The sequence below is a fragment of the Vicia villosa genome, linkage group LG1 (genome assembly GCF_029867415.1).
Source record: "Vicia villosa cultivar HV-30 ecotype Madison, WI linkage group LG1, Vvil1.0, whole genome shotgun sequence".
NCBI classification, from domain to species: domain Eukaryota; kingdom Viridiplantae; phylum Streptophyta; class Magnoliopsida; order Fabales; family Fabaceae; genus Vicia; species Vicia villosa.
Window position 1 is genome coordinate 232,789,849 of NC_081180.1, and position 20,477 is coordinate 232,810,325.

The window sequence follows — 20,477 nt, forward strand, 5'->3', positions numbered from 1 at the left end:
AATGGCCCTGAGTTTCTCATGAACAATTTTTACCTTTCTAAAGGAATTCTCCATCACAGATCCTGTGTTGAAACACCTCAACAAAACGGAATCGTGGAAAGAAAGCACCAGCACATTCTAAATGTTGCACGTGCTCTTTTCTTTCACTCTCACCTTCCTCATAACCTTTGGCATCTTGCTATACAACAAGCCATTCACATTATAAACCGTCTTCCTACCCCACTCCTAAACAATCTCACCCCCTATCAAATGCTCCACTCTACTCCTCCCAGCCTCAGCCATTTAAGAGTCTTTGGATGTCTTGCCTACTCCTCCACTCTACATAACCATCGAACAAAATTTGACCTAAGGGCAAGGAAATCTATCTTTCTTGGCTATAGAGATGGCACCAAAGGTTACCTCCTTTATGATTCCATCACTCATGAATTCTATGTTTCAAGGAATGTAGTTTTTTATGAAAATGTGTTTCCTTTTGCTTCAACCCCTCCTCCAACCAATCCCATACACAATACTCATGATCCCACTCTCCTTGACTCACCTGACATTTTCACCAACATTCCACCAACCTTACCTCCAAATGAGCCTATTCCTCCTCCATCACCCTTATCTCCACCAAATGATCCTATTTCTCCTCCTTCTTTACACCAGTCACCTTCTTCTCCATCCTCAAACATATAAACAAGCCTGCAAGTTCGATTGTTGGAATAATGCTATGAAATATGAGTTAGATGCTCTTGCATCTACAAACACTTGGTCTGTTGTTGATTTGCCTGCAGGTAAACAACCTATAGGTTGCAAATGGGTCTACAAGATCAAACATCATGCTGATGGATCCATTGAACGCTACAAAGCCCGTTTGGTAGCAAAGGGATACACTCAGCTGGAGGGTGTCGATTACTTCGACACTTTCTCACCCGTTGCGAAGCTTACCACAATTCGCACCCTACTATCCGTGGCTGCCATTAAGAATTGGCACTTAGAACAACTCGATGTAAACAACGCCTTTCTTCATGGTGATTTACATGAAGAGGTGTATATGGACCTGCCCCCTGGATTCCTGTTGCCGCCTGGTGCTTCTTCCAACACAGTCTGCAAACTGCACAAGTCCTTATATGGACTGAAACAGGCCAGCAAACAGTGGTTCTCAAAATTATCAACTGCCTTAATATCCCTTGGTTACTCTCATTCGTCTGCTGATCATTCCTTATTCACTAAATCACATAACTCTCACTTCACTGCCCTATTAGTTTATGTTGATGATATTGTTTTAGCTGGTGATGATTTGCAGGAAATTCACTCTGTTAAACTCTTCCTTGATTCTACATTCAAAATCAAGGACCTTGGTAAGCTAAAATACTTTCTTGGTTTGGAAGTTGCTCGATCTACTCACGGCATTTTTCTCAATCAAAGAAAGTATGCTCTGGAGTTACTCGAAGACAGTGGCTTATTGGCAACTAAACCCAATTCCACTCCTTTTGATTCCTCATTGAAACTTCATGATACTGACTCACCACCTTATGAGGATGAAACAGCTTATAGAAGACTCGTCGGGCAACTCTTATACCTCACTACCACCAGGCCCGACATTGCCTTTGTTGTTCAGCAACTTAGTCAATTCATCTCACAGCCTATGCAGGTCCATCATTCAGCTGCTATTCGTGTCCTCAAATACCTCAAAGGTGCCCCAGCTAAGGGTTTGTTCTATTCTTCTTCATCTACTCTTAAACTCTCTGGCTTCGCCGATTCGGATTGGGCAAGTTGCCCTGCCACTCGCAGATCCGTAACTGGTTATTGTGTGTTTCTTGGCACTTCCTTGTTATCCTGGAAATCCAAAAAGCAGTCCACAGTGTCCAGGTCGAGTTCGGAGGCAGAATATCGGGCTTTAGCTAGCTTAACCTGTGAACTACAATGGCTGCTATACTTGTTCAAGGATCTCCACATTTCTCTTGATCAACCTAGTTCAGTCTACTGTGATAACAAGAGTGCTATCTATCTTGCCCACAACCCAACATTCCATGAAAGGACCAAACACATCGAAATTGACTGCCACGTCATTCGTGAAAAAATTCAATATGGTCTAATTCATCTCCTACCAGTTCCTTCTGCTGCTCAATTAGCAGATGTGCTCACCAAGCCTTTGCCTGCTCCCTCCTTTGACTCACTGATTTCCAAGCTTGGCCTCTTAGACATTCATAGTCCAGCTTGTGGGGGGCTATTACATGATGTAAATACATGATGTAAATAGTTAATCTTAGTTAGTTTAACTAAGTTAGTTTTAGCTAATTAAGTTTTAGTCACAGCTAACTAGTTTTATATAGATACTGTCTTGTACATATCAGATAGAATAATACAATGAGTATAATCCTTTTTCATATTCTCTCTCTCTTGGTATTCCATATCTAACACTCACATTAAACAAAACATCATTTCGGTATCATAGACTTTGATAGTAATTAAAAACCAAAGCAATAAGATTTTCAATGTAAATTTTTATAGATCATGATTCCCATATCCACACCAGAAACTGAAAACAAGTTTTCTTTCTAATAACTAGAAAGTTAAAATAAAACCAAACATACAAATTACACAATCCAACAATCTAACGCAAACGAAACCATCCTTCAAGCAAACACCTTAGCAATCTTCTCAGTAGGAACCAACGGAAGATAAGCAGAAACTCTATAACCTTTCTCCGCACCCAAAACCACAGCCTCATTATACTTCTCACTACAATAAGCCGCTTTCGGCAACACCGCATTCGCCACCTGAGGAAAAAGCGGAAGCTGATTCAACCTCCTCCACGCCGAGACAGCGCACTCTTCCGCCTTTGGCTCATACTTCGAGTAAACAGTTTTCGCCAATCCAGACGCCGATTCAACAACTCCGGCGCGGCGGACTTCGGTCACAACAGATCTAGCTTGAGTTGAAACCTTCTTGACGTTGGTAGGAACATGACGATCTAGTTCAGAAACGGATTCATCGACCTTGCGATCGACGTACTTGAGGAGCTCCACGGGGACTAGGTGGAATTTGTCGTAGACTGGACCGACGACGGTCTTGACGGCTTCTTCAACGGTGTCGACGCCGGTTTTGAGTGGTCCGGAGCGTTCTTTTGCGTAGGAATAGAGGATCGCGCATCGCATCAAGGCGTGGATTGTTGCGAATTGCACGAATTGAAGATACTTCAGTTGTTGCACATCTTGATTGTTGTTAACGTTCTCCTCAGCCTAAAATCAAATCAAATTGAAGAAAAAAAAACTTAGAACCCTAAATTAACATGCATAAAACCACGATTGTATCATAAAACGACGATCGGCGATGATTGAAGAGAGAAGAGAGAGATTTACCAGTTGTTGTTGAGGTTGAGAATCGGATTGAGCTTCGGCAGCCATGATCGGAAAATTGATCGGTGATGATTCGGTTTTTAGGTTTCAGGGGAAATTTTGGGAATGAAGAAAAAGGTGAGGTTGGGTTGGGTTTTATAGGAATGGGAAAACGACGTCGTGGGAATAGGCGCAAATTTAGGGTAGAGAGGAAAATGGAGGGTTGTGCTAAGAAAGCGAGAGGAAAAACGCGTATATCTTTTCTTACTATGTGCTAAACAAAGTTGTTTTTCTTCGGCGTTAAGTTATTAGAATTAGAATATCATTCAATAGCTTCTTCGGTTTTTCTTGATGGAATTTATTTAGATTAGACTACATTTTCTAGATGTTTTCTTTTTCTATTAATAATGACCTCACAATATATCTCAATAAAAGTTGTTGACTAGCAAAGAAACAATATATAGTCAACCGGAATAATAATTTCAATTTTGAATTTTACAATAATGCAAAATATTCAAATTAGAATTAGAAGTTCTTATATATCTATAAATGGACATTTTGAGATTTTATGATATTGATTTATTAGTTATATAATTTAAAATTTTTTTTAAAGCGTATTATATTCTACTATAATTCTTCCAAAGTAAAATTATTTTTTTCAACACAAATTAATTTTGATTATTTCTTTGGAATAATATGTTTTTAGGTATATGGAGTTAAAGATGTTAGAAGAGTTGGATTTATAAACTATTGGAATATTAATCCCGATTTTCTGAAATTCTTTTCATGGAGCAAAGATTTTAACCCTAGTCGACTGAAGCAAACCTATGTTCATGTTTGGGTGAGAATACATGAATTGTTTCAATAATATTGGTGACCAAAAATAGTTTTTGTTATTGCATGTAGCATTTGGACCCCTATGTGCACTAACTCTACAATGAGTAAAGATGGTTTCGATAAATCTTTTAGCCATTTTGTGAGGGTTTTGATGGACTTGGACCTAACCATAGAGTTAAGATACAAGGTACTAGTAGAAAGACAATGTTAAGCTTTCGTTGTTAAACTTGAATATGAAAATATACCTATTTTCTTTATATTGTGTAATACTATTGGACATAGCTATGAAGTTTGCAAAAGAAGAGAATTAGATGGTCAACAATCTGAAAATGAGAAGAAGATGGAAGAGATTAAGAAAGTTTATAAGCAATTGGATAACGCCACTCATCATGATGTAGTGCAATGTGTAACGTCCCGAATTTTAGTCCAAGGCACTAGTTAAAAAACTATATTTACTTTAAAATATGCTACAATTTATTTCTATTATAAAATTATAATTGCAGGTTTGGAAATATATGTAATTTAAAGTAAAACAAATGAGTTTGATAAAAACCCAATTTTCTTCCTATGATCATCTGAAACATCTCACATATTCACTTCATATCTTCAAATTCATTGGTACCTAAAATGTTGGTCGTAAGGGGTCAATCTTCCATCACCCATATCAAATCAAACAAAACATACAGTATGATATTATAAAACAAATCATACAAAATATAATATCTTAAGAAAAATAAAATTCGCAAGAATCATTATTTTACGATTATCTTTAGGTATGAATATGCATGCTCTTAGAATTACATGATCCAGATATAATCAGCCCGCCACTAACGCACCACACAGAATTCACGGACTTGGATTGTCTACAGCTTTTTCCCTGCTGCCCACTCTTCTGCCTTGACTTGAGCCATTGGATTACACCATATACATATTAATTTTCTAAAATGTTAATTTCTAATGCATATCAACCATTCATTTGGAGCAGCATAATAAGCAAAATTGAAAAGGGCAGGAGACGATCCAAGCTCCAGAATTCACCCCATATCAATGGAGAAAATAACCCACCACTTATGCAATCCTCCACTAAGGCAGTCCACCACAATGGCAACCCGCCACTAAGACAAACAATGCATATGCCATGAAATAATTATGCAAATCCGACCACTTAGGCAATCATACAGTCCAAATAACAACACATCACCACGCACATGACTAAAACCACAACTTCTTAATAGTCAATCTTACCACTTAGGCAAACACAACTCAAGCAATATGCAAATACCTACATACATTTACAATGTACAATCACATCAGCACGATTCATCGAATTCACATCTCGCTCACACATAATAATAACAAACCAAAAACAACACAATGTTTCATCCACATCACATCAGCACACTCAAAAGAACAATATATAAAATTAGTATTCCTATTTCTAAATTACCGAATAACTATATTTCAATTATCCTTTTCTCTTTAGAACAATTATACATTATATCATTCCGTTCTATAATACCTAACTATTAGTTTCATTATAATCAATACGGGGAAGTGCCCTTACCTTAGACGTTTTTCTTCCCAGCTGCATTTAAAGATAAATCCGAGCAAGATTGTGTCTTTATCACACTTCCACATATTGATTCGCGTCCAAGTATGACTGATACTACCACTAAGAAATGCAGAATTACCTTTTGTTGTTATATAGTAAGAAAAAGTTGGAGACTCGAGGATTTTGAACAATTTTTTTAGTTTTTCTATAGTGAATGGAAGCTGAGTCGAAGAGGATTGATGCCCTTGATCAGAATTACTAGCCTAAAATGCACAACCACATTTCTTTTTCCAGTTAGGAGGCTTGCCTTTGAGCTTCCAACAAGTTTCACGTGTATGATATTTGCACCTGCAGTGATAACACCAAAGAACTTTGTCTGACCTTTTTCCCTCGTCGAAGTTCCTAGTAGCTAGAGTTTGGCCTTTAATTTAGAGCTTCGTGGAGTCTCACCCATCATAATTCCTTGTCATGTTCCCTCTCTTCTTAATTCTACAAAAGTTTCACAAAGAGTTGGCAATGACATTTTTCATAAAACTTGAGCTCTTACCTCGTCAAGATCTTTACTCAGATCAGCGAGAAACATGAAGACGCAATCATTTTCTTGCCTATTGAAAAACATAACACTATCTTTTGCACACCTCCAATTGTTATCATAACAGAGTGTTGAAAGTATTTGTGGGTAAATATTTTCTGTAATATATCGTATCCACAGGGATTGGTTAATATCACTGCCGTTCTATAGTTGTTTATTTTGAGTTAAGAAATTTGGTTTGGTTTGTTTTATACTAATAATAATCTCAAAAGCAAATAATAAAATAAAAGCAAGTAAAGGACTTTGTGTTAACAAATAAAGAAAGATGTTGAGTCTTTAGGGTTCATCAACCTAATCCTATACAATTATCAATTAATTCACAATAGAACAATCCTTTGAATCATTATCTTCACTTATCCTCAAATAAGATTCCATGTCTGCAAATCAAATTAGATAACTTTTACCGGTATGAGATTCGATCTCTCCAAATCACAATAACGATAATAGTAATTAAGAACGATAATTATGAAAACCCAATTACAATTCCATCTCTGCAAATTGCAATTGAATCAATATAGTAACCTAGGGCAAAAGTTAAATCCTTTCTTTCGATCAAAGATTCAACAATGATGTAAATTAAAAGCAAGGTTTCTTATTGATAATGAATTCAAACAATTGTTCACAGGGATTAATCAATGGTAATGTATATTCATAGGTTAACTACTACCTTAGACTCAACAAGAGGGATTTAGCTCTCCATAGACATGAAGAACATACAAGAATCAATGGAGGAATTCATCTTCATCAATAGAATGCCTTCAATTGGTAAAGAATCCACCTTCTGTTGTTATTCTCAGCTTCAGAATCAGATTGCTCTCCTAATTCCGCTTCCACAAAGTATATCTAACCACTTGGAAACTAGGGCTTTAAAACAGAACTTTTGGGCTTTTAACGCCGAGGCCGCGGCGCGGCAACGGGCTGGCGCGGCGCGCCCCTCAAACAGAAGTATTTTCGCGGCGCGCCTAGGAACTCTCGCGGTGCGCCCTTTGTACTTTCCATCTTTTTCTTCAGCCTTTGAGACTTCCAGCTTTCTTTCCTCCTCATGTTCTTCTTAAGTTCTTATTCAGCTCAAAACCTGCAACAATAACACCCACAAGTGATTCGATTTGCTTTACGCACGAACTAAACTTATTCAGTTCAATTCTTAATAAAAACCTATGGATTCATCACATTTTTGCATTGGTTTAGAGAAGAAATCACATATATTAACACATGAATTTACCATTAATTTACTCCTAACAAACTCTCCCCAACTTAGAGTTTTGTTTGTCCCTAAACAAAATTACTTACCTCCAGCAAAGTTTACCGACAATCAAGCAACAAGTTTTTCAAAAAGTTTTTCTCAAGTGGTTCAATCCAGTAACCAAGTCAAATACTCTTCTTCTACCTGCAAACTCAGAACATCCACATGAAACAAACGTTGAAAGCAAATTACCTCCAGAAGTTCAAAACACTACACAATTGTAATTGAATCAGCACTAATCACTCTCATCAAAAAGTATGATGAATAAAAGAGGGGTTAAACACTCATCCAAACAATTAAATCAACAAAGATCCATATCATACGTTCACCAAATTGCTCGCATCAAGTCTTGTGGAATCTGAGAATCAGAAGGTCTTTCTATGGTTGTAATGTGGTTTAGATTCAAAGAAAAGAAGATAATCAAGGGTTGTTCCTAATATAGGGAAGCATCCAAATCATAACTCATTCCTTCTTTTCTATAACTTTAATTCTCTCACCCGTTCATCCTTTTCCATTCGCAGCTTGGTTTTTCTCTCTCACTTTTTTTTCAACAACTATTATATTCAAACGTTGTTCTTTTTCCATCAACTTTCTCTCTTTTTTTTTTTTCAAGCTACGAATTCTTTAGCCTTTCACCAATTACCACATATACTTACTCTTCTTTTGAGAGTGACTCTCCCCAACTTGGAGATCAACCTGTATTTAGATTATATGAATGCTCCCCTACTTTCTAAAAAGGTCAAAGAGAAAACACATCACCAAATTTTATGGTTGATGGTCCAAAACAAAACTTTTTATTGAGATCAAACTCACCAGGTATTTCCTTGGTGCATATTATGATACTTACCTTGACCTCAGGCTCAAAGAATGGTTAGCAAAGGATCACACTCTCACAGAAGAAGATAATTTTTACGGTGGAGTCGGCTCAAAGAACTCTCAAATTCAAACAATTGCCTAAATCACTTCCACAGATTTCCACAGACGATGCAACAACCGGTTTAGCATGATACGAACACGTCAAAAATAATTGATGGTCTTCCTGCATATAGTAAACAATGGAAAGCTTTCCTCACAATGGTTAAGGCTAAGCTGATCCAATAAACAATGTACCATAAAGAACTTCTGACCGTATTTACTAACACCTTAAGTTTCATTGCACACATTAAGAGTTTGAGTTTGAAAATTCATACCTGCTTTGTTACTTATTGACAAAGAGTGTGAAACTGAAAAATTTTGAACATTCACTTCCTACCACTTTCATACATGTTGCTTCATTGTTGATACTTCGCTCGAGATTCTCGTTTTGTTATGAGACTACCTACTCTAACTGGGAGTACATAATTAAATAAAAACAGAAAATTTGAACAATTCAAAAATAAATAGCTCCACCCCCCAAACTTGAACTAAACATTGACCTCAATGTTTCGTAACAAGTCCGAGAGGGTGACTTACAGAGAGTAACGCAATATCAATTGCTGCCTCCTAGCTTTCACCAGACGGGTTCCCTGATTATTTCCTGAAAGAAAAATAAACAAAACAAAATAAAACATTAGAAGTGTGGGTTACCTCCCACAAAGTGCTTCGTTTAACGTCGCATGGCTCGACGGTTCATGCTTTCAAGGAACTAAAAATTGTGCATGTTGCTCCACTCCCCCGAAGAAATCTTTTAACCGTTTTCCATTAACGGTCCAACTCTCATTTGTCTTAGGATTCTCTACCACAATGGCTCCATAATTGCATACCTCTTTTACCACAAATGGTCCCGACCATTTTGACTTCCCTTTATTCGGAAATAACTTGAGTCTTGGTTTGCACAAGAGCACCCTTTTTCCAACTTGAATTTCTTTGTGGCTGATGTTTGTATCATGAGATGCTTTCATTTTGTCTTTGTTAACTTGATTTTCAGCATCTTTGAGTTCTTCTTCGGTGGCATCGATTTGGAAACTATCCTTCTTGTTCTTAGGATGCTTCTTGGCTTCGAAAAGATTAAACTTTACCTCTTCATCTTGCACCCTTACTTTCATGATCCCTGCATCCATATCAATCATCATTCGGGCGGTTTTCATGAATGGTCTTCCAAGAATTAATGGTACCTCATGATCTTCGTCCATGTTAACTACCACAAAATCCACCGGGAAAAAGAATTTGTCTACTTTTACTAGCAAATCTTGAACCACTCCATATGGTGTGGTGATAGACTTGTCGGCTAATTGCAATGTCATCCTAGTAGGCTTCATCAAAATATTCCCTAATTTCTTGACAATGGATAAAGGGATTAAGTTGATGCTAGACCCCAGATCAATCAACCCGTCACCAGTGAAGTTACCTCCAATATTTAATGGCAAAGTGACTCGTCCCGGATCGGATTCCTTTCTTGGAGTAGTTCTTTGGATTATGGCACTACACTGGGCATCAAGCAACACGGTCTCCTCATCTGTGTATTTCTTTTTCTTTGTGATTATATTCTTCATGAATTTAGCATACTTGGGCATTTGCTCCAACGCTTCGGCAAATGGAATATTTATATGAAGTTGTTTAAATATGTCCATAAACCTTGCGTGTTGCCTAGCATTATCTTTCTTTGATGGTGCATGTGGGTATGGGAGGTGTTGACTCGGTATCACCTTGCTTGCCATCTTGTCACATGCTTTCTTCCTTTTGGATTGATCTCTTTTTTTCACTTCTTTATTCACCTCAGTTACAACAATTTCATCTTCCTCATCTTCTGCTGCACGATTATCATCTTCCTTCTCAACATCCTTGTTTTCAACTTCCTCATCAAGCACTTTTGCACTCTTTATTGAAGTAGCATTGCAAGTTTCTACACAAGTCATAGAGTTTTGAAAAGTTGAGACTTGCCTTACGTTTTGCTCGGCGAAGAATTTGGTAAGTTGAACATCTTGCGTTTCCCGGTTTTGTTGAATGGATAAAGAGAATTGCATGAATTGATTCATGGTTTCCTCTAACTCAGAGGGTCCACTTTGATAACCTTGATTATAGTGTGAAGGCCCTTGTTGTTGATTTGTCATTGACATTTGTATGTACTGATTCATGGTCTCTTCCAACTTAGATTGTCCTCCTTGTTGTTGTGGCGACGGTTGAGTGTAAGGTTGAAAGGCTTGTTGTTGATATTCATGGTTAGCCATATGATACTCTATCGTATCTTCCGGTGTGCCCCATCTGCTATCATAGAACTCACTAACTTGGGGTGTGAACTGTGACATACTTTGAATGAGATACTCCATTTGTTGAAATAGGATCTCGTTTTGAGCATGAATTGCAGCATTTATATTTGGGTCGAACATGTCGACAAAGAAAATTCTACAAAACTAGCAAACAAGTGAAATAACACGACACAGAAAATAATAATAATAATAATAACTAAAATTAAACAACTATTGCAATAACAAAATCGAAAATAAAGTAACTAACTAAAAAATCTAAAATAAAGGAACTAAACAACAAAAAAAAAAAAAATCTAAATTAAAGGAACTACACTAAAAATCTAAAATAAAGGAACTAAACTAAAAATCTAAAATTAAATTAAATAACTAAAAATAATATAACTAAAAATAAGGAAATAACTCAAAATAAAAAACTATTGCAATGCGTGCAATATTGACACCAATCCCCGGCAACGGCGCCAATTTGTTGAAAGTATTTGTGGGTAAATATTTTCTGTAATATATCGTATCCACAGGGATTGGTTAATATCACTGCCGTTCTATAGTTGTTTATTTTGAGTTAAGAAATTTGGTTTGGTTTGTTTTATACTAATAATAATCTCAAAAGCAAATAATAAAATAAAAGCAAGTAAAGGACTTTGTGTTAACAAATAAAGAAAGATGTTGAGTCTTTAGGGTTCATCAACCTAATCCTATACAATTATCAATTAATTCACAATTGAACAATCCTTTGAATCATTATCTTCACTTATCCTCAAATAAGATTCCATGTCTGCAAATCAAATTAGATAACTTTTACCGGTATGAGATTCGATCTCTCCAAATCACAATAACGATAATAGTAATTAAGAACGATAATTATGAAAACCCAATTACAATTCCATCTCTGCAAATTGCAATTGAATCAATATAGTAACCTCGGGCAAAAGTTAAATCCTTTCTTTCGATCAAAGATTCAACAATGATGTAAATTAAAAGCAAGGTTTCTTATTGATAATGAATTCAAACAATTGTTCACAGGGATTAATCAATGGTAATGTATATTCATAGGTTAACTACTACCTTAGACTCAACAAGAGGGATTTAGCTCTCCATAGACATGAAGAACATACAAGAATCAATGGAGGAATTCATCTTCATCAATAGAATGCCTTCAATTGGTAAAGAATCCACCTTCTGTTGTTATTCTCAGCTTCAGAATCAGATTGCTCTCCTAATTCCGCTTCCACAAAGTATATCTAACCACTTGGAAACTAGGGCTTTAAAACAGAACTTTTGGGCTTTTAACGCCGAGGCCGCGGCGCGGCAACGGGCTGGCGCGGCGCGCCCCTCAAACAGAAGTATTTTCGCGGGGCGCCTAGGAACTCTCGCGGCGCGCCCTTTGTACTTTCCATCTTTTTCTTCAGCCTTTGAGACTTCCAGCTTTCTTTCCTCCTCATGTTCTTCTTAAGTTCTTATTCAGCTCAAAACCTGCAACAATAACACCCACAAGTGATTCGATTTGCTTTACGCACGAACTAAACTTATTCAGTTCAATTCTTAATAAAAACCTATGGATTCATCACATTTTTGCATTGGTTTAGAGAAGAAATCACTTATATTAACACATGAATTTACCATTAATTTACTCCTAACACAGAGATCCAACTTTTTCCATATGGTAAACTACTTATTGTAATAGGCAATTACACTTCTGTCACCTTGTCTAGCATTCCATAACTTTGATTTTAAACCAAAAAATTGAGAGGAGTTTTGAATATCAGAGTATGTTTCATTAACAGCTTCTCACACATCCTTTGCAGAAGGCAAAAACACGTAAGGCTTACCTATTTTAATTTTCATAGAGCTTACCAACCAAGCAATAATCAAGGAGTTTTCATACTTCCATTGTTTGTAAAGAGGGTCTTCTCTTGCGGATAAAGTTACTACACCTATTAAAAAAATAAGGCAAAATACCCTTTTTGGTCCCGTATGTTAATCTCGAGGTTCATTTTGGTCCCTTAATTTTAAAAAGTTTCATATTGGTCCCATAATTCTTCATAAGGTGTCATATTAGTCCTTTTTGTCATATTAGCGACGAAAAAATTAAAAAATTGGTCGCTAAATCACAAAAAGGACTAAAATGACACATTTTGAAGAGTTAAGGGACCAATATAAAACTTTTTAAAATTAAGGGACCAAAATGAACCCCGAGGATAACTTATGGGACCAAAAAGGATATTTTGCCAAAAAATAAAGCTTCCATTTACTATTCAATACCAAGCGAACGGTTTGGGTTCATTCATTATAGTTATTCCCATTCATTTTAGAAATATTGACTTAGAGGGATTATGAGGAACCCTCTTGGTCATTGTAGCCTATGTTGAAATTACTGTCACCATAAACATTGTTGTTCTTGTTTTCATTGTTACTACCATTACTGCCACTATTTGAGACAAATTCTGGTATGTCATCTCCGCGACCATTATCGTTACCGTGGCCACTACTGTCTCCTTTGCCACAACTATATCCACAACCACCGCTAGACTCGAGTGGTTGTTTGTCGTGGTTGGTTGTGGAGGATCTAGTGTAGGCCTGTGTTCGGGAAGGCCACCTGTTGTGATTCACCATAGGAGGGTAAACAGGTAAGTGAAGCGGTTTGGGTAAGGAAAAGGGTTGAACTATTTTTTCAGGACTACGCCCCGAACCCCACTTATTGTGAAATTTTTTACAGTAACACCCCAAATCTAGTGCTCTTGATATCATATTGAAAGTTAATAGATAAATACTGAAATTCTGTTCTTTAGATCTTACATGTCCTAAGAGATGTCGAGATATTGGTCTTTGAACAATATACAATGGCCAGATATCCATGATTTAAAAACAATGCTGAAAAGTAATTGAACACACAGAATTGTTAAACCAATTTAGTGTACAACAACACCTCCTTTAGGGGCTACCAAGCCAGGAATGAAATATACTATTAGCAGTATTAATTCGAAGCTAAGCAACCTCCGGTTTACAACTTCTCACTTAATCTCTACCCAGTGCAACTTCTACGTAAGAACTTCCTAGATAAGAGAAACCGCTCTCACTTTCAATCACCGCAATGATGTCTCACAATGAAAATTTCAGTTACTAATATTGACGGCCCTTTACCTTAATCTTCAATTACAAGAAACACTAGATTAAGAACCTCTTAATCAAGAATATTTGATCTTGCTTAAAAGCTTCGATCAAGAACAATAGCTTGAAACACAAGCAACACACACTAAGAACAATGTATCAACGATACATTAGTGACATACATATATTTAATACTTAACAACTTACGAATGCATGACAGAACTTACAACTCAAAAACAATCCTACTCTTTTATCAAGATGATATTAGAGAGGCTTACAATTTACACACAAACCCTAACCTATTCCCCGTATGTTCTACCTTTCAAATACTTGTAGTCTTCTATTTAAAGCACACATCTAGACTGGATTTGGGCTTCAAAACACAACAAGGAGACAGCTAAAAATCTGCAACATCTTCTCCATAAAAATAAGTCTTCAACCACTAGTTTCCTAAATATTCTCCATATTTAGAAATTATGAATACATCTTCAAAACAGATAAAATATTTTATCCTCAAATTTAGTGCCACGTTATTTTGCATAATATTCTTCAAATATTTTGCATCTATAACATCAAAAACATAATCCAAAAGCCCAACTTAACACTCAATCATGATGTCGGATGATCCAACAAGGTCATCTTGTTCAACATGTTATACCAGTTGCAGTCGATAGAATATCTTGTTAAACATAATGTTCAATAATTATTTCCTACAAGTTAGATCAACCTATTTAACTTCTTGTTGTCTAATTTATTTTACTAAAATTAATGTCAAATCTAAGAATACACAAATAATTTATTCCTTAGCCAAAAACTTATTTTTTTAATGAGAATACAATTCTCTCCATGCATTAAAGAAAAATTTATGGGCTAAATATGTTTGTGATCCTCTTAAATATCTCATATTTCATTTTTAGTCCCTTAAATTTGTGGGGGTAAGTTTGACATATTTCAGCCATCTAGAAGTATTTATAGTCATGCCTAGAGAATGAACCCATAATCACCACATGTTCTGATTCTTAAACCGTTAGCTCCCCCAACAACATATTTTGACCAATACTATTATCGTGACTGACTCCAACCAAACTAAAGTACTTTTCAACATGCAATTATAATCTTGAAGAATATCATTCATATGAACTCAACAGAGTCAAAGCTTCATATGCCTTACATGCAAGTGAAACAACTTTTGCATTTCACAAGCATAGACAATCAATGTTCAACGTTTACAGAATCACAAGTGCCAAACAAAAGACAAAACAATGCTCATTGATTTGGATCTTTATACTCATGGACCAAACAACCAACTCCCTCCCACAACCTCAAAATTCCAAAATTGACCAACTGTTAACTGCTAACACATCATGGAAGTTAGACGGCCATTCATTGTTAGCTAGTAAGTAATCAGGCTTTCGCATAATAAACCGCTATTCATGGTTCAAAAAAAAATTGCTATGCTTTGAAAAAACTCAGCTGTTTTCGGTCAATGTTATCTAAGCGGATCAATATTGTTCCAGCCGTTTCTCCTTCGACCCACTTTATAGACTCTTGCTCTAATAGTTTTAATACCTGTCCAAAATCAAAGACCATATTCATCAGTAATTTTCTAGTGATTTTGAAATACAAAAATATCATTGGCACAATTAAAATTAACATAAACCGTAAAGTTAAGCTTCAAAAAACCACTCAATCTTACCAGTCGTCTGCAAGACCTTTTTTTGTTAGCTTGGTCATTTGCATCAAAGATAATCTTGAGGTGATCGAATGCTAATGAAGATACAGGATTGTTAAAATAAAACCATGTAAAATTAACAGGAGGACATTTAACAAGGATCAATGGTTAGAAACTTATTAGTAGATCAATATCATAACTTACATGAAAAACCAGAAAGAGAAGAAAGATGACACTTCAGTAACCTAACAGCCTCCTTTGGGTCATGCTCATGCAAGTCGAGTTCTAGGGGGGGTTCTGAATCCCTGCCGACAAATATAATAAAAGAAATATTGTGAACTATCATACAAAATTTTCAGGTTAACCCCCTTGAAAAGAAGAAAAAAGAAAGTAAAATGAAAAGTAAGCACGATTAGATCACCTAGTTTGAAGAATCATTTTGCTAGATTCTTCGTCAGCTTCACGTGCCTTATTCTTGTAAAATTGTCCCTGGGAAACACCATAGCATACAGCAGTGAAATGGCAACATTTGAGTAACACGGGTAATTATATGTTAAAACTGGACACATATCTGCTGTGGTTAAGGCATATATAATCATTGAGAAGAAATTGTGATATTATAAATTAAATGTAGTAACCTCTTTCTCATTTCAAACACATGCTTTCTAAAATATCGGTGTCTAATCACAAATGCTCAAAGGAGCCCTTTACAATATAATATTAGTAAGAAAGAACTGAATGTAAGATGAGCACGCCGATCGGAAGACAAAAGAAAGCAGCACTAACAGAAGTGCAGAACAAAAGAACAGACATAGCAACGAACCAGAGGTTCAGATGTCATGAACAAATTCTATGTTTATCATATCATCAAGCAAATTATGGCCAGGCACATTTCAATTAAAACCTTACCTTTTCAAGAAGTTTTTCAGCTTTGATTTGCTCTCCTTTCGCAAATGCTTCAACAGCCTAAAGTGACAAGTGAACCATGAGTATATGTGTACTTTACAGGGTCCAAACCAAAGATCAGAACACCGAGTTAACTGTATTTAACAATCAAATATGGGACAACAGTATAATCTCCATAAGTTGGAAAGAGTAATGCAACATACAGCTTTATAGTATTCCTTCATTGTCACCCGATATTCCTTCACAGCTTTTCGCACGCATTGGTAATCTGCTTCATCCTCAGCATCTGCCACACACAACACTCAAGCTTATAAAACATAATAATATATTTCGAAGGAAGAGAGACAGAAATATCCATATTATGCGCCAAGAAGTACAAGGGAAAAATAAAAGAATAGTGAACAGATTTTGCTTCTAAGAATGTATTGAGCAATTCTTCTACTTAGAAAAACCAAAACTTCCGATACTGCCACGGTGAGTGCAGCATAAAAATTAAATAATTGCAAGGCTCAATTCTCACCCTTAGGAAGCACAAACAAGTTTAAGCATCACAAGATACTTTTAAAAATTGAAGAAAATTCATACTCTCACAAGAGATAGATTAGTAATCAATATCAATATTTCCAAGATAGAGAATTAGGTTTGCCAGGACAATAGATAGGACTTACCATCTTCATTATCTCGTCTCCTGAAGTCCATGTTGATCTTGTATTCCTCCGCTGAATCTTTGGGAGGTTCAAACACCACGTGTCCATCTCCATAGGGTAAATTCGTATTCTCACGCCTTACATACCTCTTAGGAGGCTTCTCAACATACTCCCGGTAACTAAACAAATTAGACCAGACTTCTTTCTGAATGTCATGTCTCTCTTTTTGCCGCTGACGTACTTCCGCTTCTTTGACTGAATCTATGTTTCCATTACTGTATGGAAAAAAGAAAACACATTACCCAAAGTATGCTCTGAAGTTTGTTGAGTATGCAAGAACATAATAATAATTAAAGCAAAAGATAAACAAGAACTTCATTAATCTTTAAAAGAGAATAGGATGATGACAGAAGTAGTGGATACTGACACAAACAAAAAACCAAAGGAGGAAAAAGAGAAAAATATACCCTCTGATACAATTTAAATCGTTAGACTGTTTTTCAAATCCCGGTGCTTCAGATTTTCTTTTCATATCTGCAACCTATAAAAGAACATTGATTGAATATGAGGTGAGAGGCCTACTATAACACTTTTAGCTTAAACAGCAATCAGAACATAACCATCAGAGAAAGATATAATTTCTGCAGAGAAACCATTACAATCAAGAGAATACAAAATGAGAGCAGAAAAGAACAGAAAGCCAAAAACTACTTCTAGTCTTTGATGATAATCAAGTGCAAGAATAACATAACATACACAGCCATACAAAATAAGATAACATAAAATTTGAGGGGAAAAGGTAGCATATAAATATACATTTCACAACACATTATGCGCTCCATGTAAACAATTGGTTACATAAACATTCATGTATATCACTAAACAACTGTCAAAGAAAAGGCTGGTCCGTAACAAAGAACTTCCATTACAGAAAGTAATCTCTCTTCCTTAGTGAAGGTGGGATTTAATCCAAATCCTAACACATATTTAAAATTATAAAGTAAAATAAGAATAAGTATATGTAATCCAATTGCAGCTTCAATTATAAATAATCATGTCCATACTCACCTTCTCAGATGCATCACGGACATCAGCTGGCCTTTTGTCCAAAGCCATCGCCGATCGATCTAGCAGGTTTTCCAAGCTCTGAATGATTTCAAATTATATATAAAGTTAGTAACGATAAAGTACCACAATGATGTCATACAAGTTAGAATGTCATTAGAAATTGGACATCGGAATGTCGTCAAATTAAATTATGTATATGTCAAACTAAGAAGAAAATTAGAAAAATTGAGGTTTACCGTGAATAAAGCAGAAAAAATAAATAAGTGAAAGATGATATCCTCTACAATTTACATTGATTAAATTCGATCCCTAAATGAAATTTTACATGTGAAAAAAATGAAAACTTGTAGGTTGTGTTATGAGCACTGGACAAGAGGAGAAAAAGTAAGAAAAATCATCTGTGGAAGCATAACATGTCTGTGTACCTTTTTCATGTCATACCCGCAAGTTTCTGCATGTTTGCAATAAAATCAGGCAGCTGTTAGTACAAACTAAAGATATAATGTCACAATGATATAGTTCAGCTAACAAGTTACTTGTCTCTGACTCAGTCATGAAACTTATAACTAATAAAGGTAGATTGAATCATCGATTTGATAACTAGTAAGCATGGATTACTGCAAAACCAAATTCATTTCCACTACGAAATAATGGCACTTAATATAAAATCGAATGTTAAATTGGTCTAGTTAAGTGCAAGCAGAGAGCATTCGAGACTCGCATTAGACCAACCCATATACAATTTTTCTTTCAAATCATATCGTAGATAATCAAAATCGAAAGTGCTACAATATTAAAAACAACAGCATAAAGTAGAGTGTCATGTACCTAGAACTTCCCGTATGACATTTCTTTCCAGCTTAAACCCATCTCCTAGCATTTTGAACAAAAATTCCTCCATGTCCTCTTGAAGCTGATCGCGGTTTGAAGAATCAGCCTTAGGCTTACTCTTTTCACGCCAAATTCCAGTCACTGGCATCGTCCTCGCGTCCAACTTAGGTGGTTTAGTCGTACCGTTAAACCCATTAACCGATGGCGCGGGTTTAACATAACTCTTACCAATAACACTCGAAACAGTGCCCGCTGAAACAGGCCGAACTTTCGGCTTGAAGCCTTTCCTCCCATTGAAGGAACTCTCAAAGGAATGTCCATCCGATGACTCTGACGACACCTCCACTTTTGCATCCGAGTTAGACGACTGATTCCCCGAGGTCGAGGATCCCTCCTTCATATCATACAAAATCTCCCCAGCCAAATCTATATCCCGATTCGCCTTGCAATACGCATGAGCTATATTTTCAAGAGTACACGAAGCTCCAAAAACATCATACAACCGTCTTAACGCCTCGTCTTCGTCGTATACACCACCATTCTGGCCAGCAACTTCCATCCTAATTTCACTCAAACCACTGCCAAACAAATTGATATAAAATTATAAGGAAGAATCAATCAGTAAGGGTTTGTTCCCAAACTTGAAATAGGGTTTATTTTTCTTAATACTATTACCTCTACACAATGTTGTTATAAAACTCTCAAAATCAATTTTCTGATTCCCTATAAAAGCACTTTCTAAAGTAAGTGAAAATTTCCCTCCCTAAAAACCTCCCAAACAAAGCCTAAACAAAATAAATATCCGAATCACAAAATCAGAAAACCAAACCGTTTCTCAAAACAACGCGAATAACAAAAACCGAAAACCAAAAACGAAACGCATTTCAAATTTTCAATCAAACGATAATCAGAATCTAGACGGAAATGGATTAACGAAAAAGCGAAAGCGAAATGCGTTTTCACCGTAAATGTGAATTGCGAGAATTGCGAGAATCAAAGATGGATTGAATAGCGAAGAAAACGAGTATTGAAATTCAACAAACTCATTGATTGATTTCACTACGAAATGAACGAAATGCAATAATGGTGGAACTGAACTGAAGAGTGAAGAGAAGAGAAAGAACATTAATAAAGTAATTAATTAATTAGTTAATTAATTAGTTAATTAATTAGTTGATTAATTAGTTGATTGATTAATTACCTGAATTGAGTTATGTTGTGTGTGCCTAAAGAATGAGAGTAGAGAGTTGATAACAATTGCTCTCAGTTTTGTTTTGAATGATATGTTATATAGGGAAGTGAAAGTGAGAATTGAATGAACAATTTTGATATAAAAAAATAATTTAAAATGTACGAAATTAGAATCTTATTAAAGAAGCAGCTTCTTTGGTAAGTTTCTTATTTTTGTTCGATTTTGTATTTGATTTTAATAATTTAATCAAAACTAAAGCAATGTAATCCAATTCTATTTATGATGAGTACATTCATTCATCTATTAATATAAGATTTATTAAAG

The 20,477-nt window shown here is 35.8% G+C and overlaps 2 protein-coding genes across 4 annotated transcripts; both read right to left on the reverse strand.

Moving 5' to 3' along the window:
* Nucleotides 1-2,474: 2,474 nt before the first annotated feature.
* Nucleotides 2,475-3,600, reverse strand: LOC131644963 (stress-related protein-like). Its single transcript, XM_058915596.1, has 2 exons — nucleotides 3,348-3,600; nucleotides 2,475-3,227 (listed from the first exon to the last, which is right to left on the reverse strand). The coding sequence occupies exons 1-2, from the start codon at nucleotides 3,390-3,392 to the stop codon at nucleotides 2,622-2,624; spliced, it is 651 nt and encodes a 216-aa protein (XP_058771579.1). The 5' UTR covers nucleotides 3,393-3,600; the 3' UTR covers nucleotides 2,475-2,621.
* An 11,346-nt stretch (nucleotides 3,601-14,946) lies between these two features.
* LOC131644964 (putative nuclear RNA export factor SDE5) lies at nucleotides 14,947-20,249 on the reverse strand. Of its 3 annotated transcripts, none has more exons than XM_058915597.1 (12): nucleotides 20,163-20,249; nucleotides 18,959-19,539; nucleotides 18,556-18,581; nucleotides 18,131-18,208; nucleotides 17,530-17,603; nucleotides 17,084-17,337; nucleotides 16,619-16,701; nucleotides 16,419-16,475; nucleotides 15,931-15,998; nucleotides 15,714-15,814; nucleotides 15,534-15,604; nucleotides 14,947-15,406 (listed from the first exon to the last, which is right to left on the reverse strand). In XM_058915597.1, the coding sequence occupies exons 2-12, from the start codon at nucleotides 19,518-19,520 to the stop codon at nucleotides 15,290-15,292; spliced, it is 1,491 nt and encodes a 496-aa protein (XP_058771580.1). In that variant the 5' UTR covers nucleotides 19,521-19,539; nucleotides 20,163-20,249; the 3' UTR covers nucleotides 14,947-15,289. The 3 variants fall into 3 exon arrangements, with proteins under 3 accessions (XP_058771580.1, XP_058771581.1, XP_058771582.1); XM_058915598.1 differs by lacking the exon at nucleotides 20,163-20,249 and adding an exon at nucleotides 19,925-20,063; XM_058915599.1 differs by lacking the exon at nucleotides 20,163-20,249 and adding an exon at nucleotides 19,637-19,915.
* Between the last annotated feature and the right edge of the window lie 228 nt (nucleotides 20,250-20,477).

What these genes read in the sequence shown, in the direction of transcription:
- LOC131644963 (XM_058915596.1), bottom strand. Translation starts at nt 3,392, where the DNA reads ATGGCTGCCGAAGCTCAATCCGATTCTCAACCTCAACAACAACTG. An exon ending in CTCAACCTCAACAACAACTG is followed by an intron (nt 3,228 to 3,347) that starts GTAAATCTCTCT and finishes ATTTGATTTTAG; the next exon opens with GCTGAGGAGAACGTTAACAA.
- LOC131644964 (XM_058915597.1), bottom strand. Translation starts at nt 19,520, where the DNA reads ATGGAAGTTGCTGGCCAGAATGGTGGTGTATACGACGAAGACGAGGCG. An exon ending in TGTCATACGGGAAGTTCTAG is followed by an intron (nt 18,582 to 18,958) that starts GTACATGACACT and finishes GCAAACATGCAG; the next exon opens with AAACTTGCGGGTATGACATG. An exon ending in AAAGGTCTTGCAGACGACTG is followed by an intron (nt 15,407 to 15,533) that starts GTAAGATTGAGT and finishes GATTTTGGACAG; the next exon opens with GTATTAAAACTATTAGAGCA.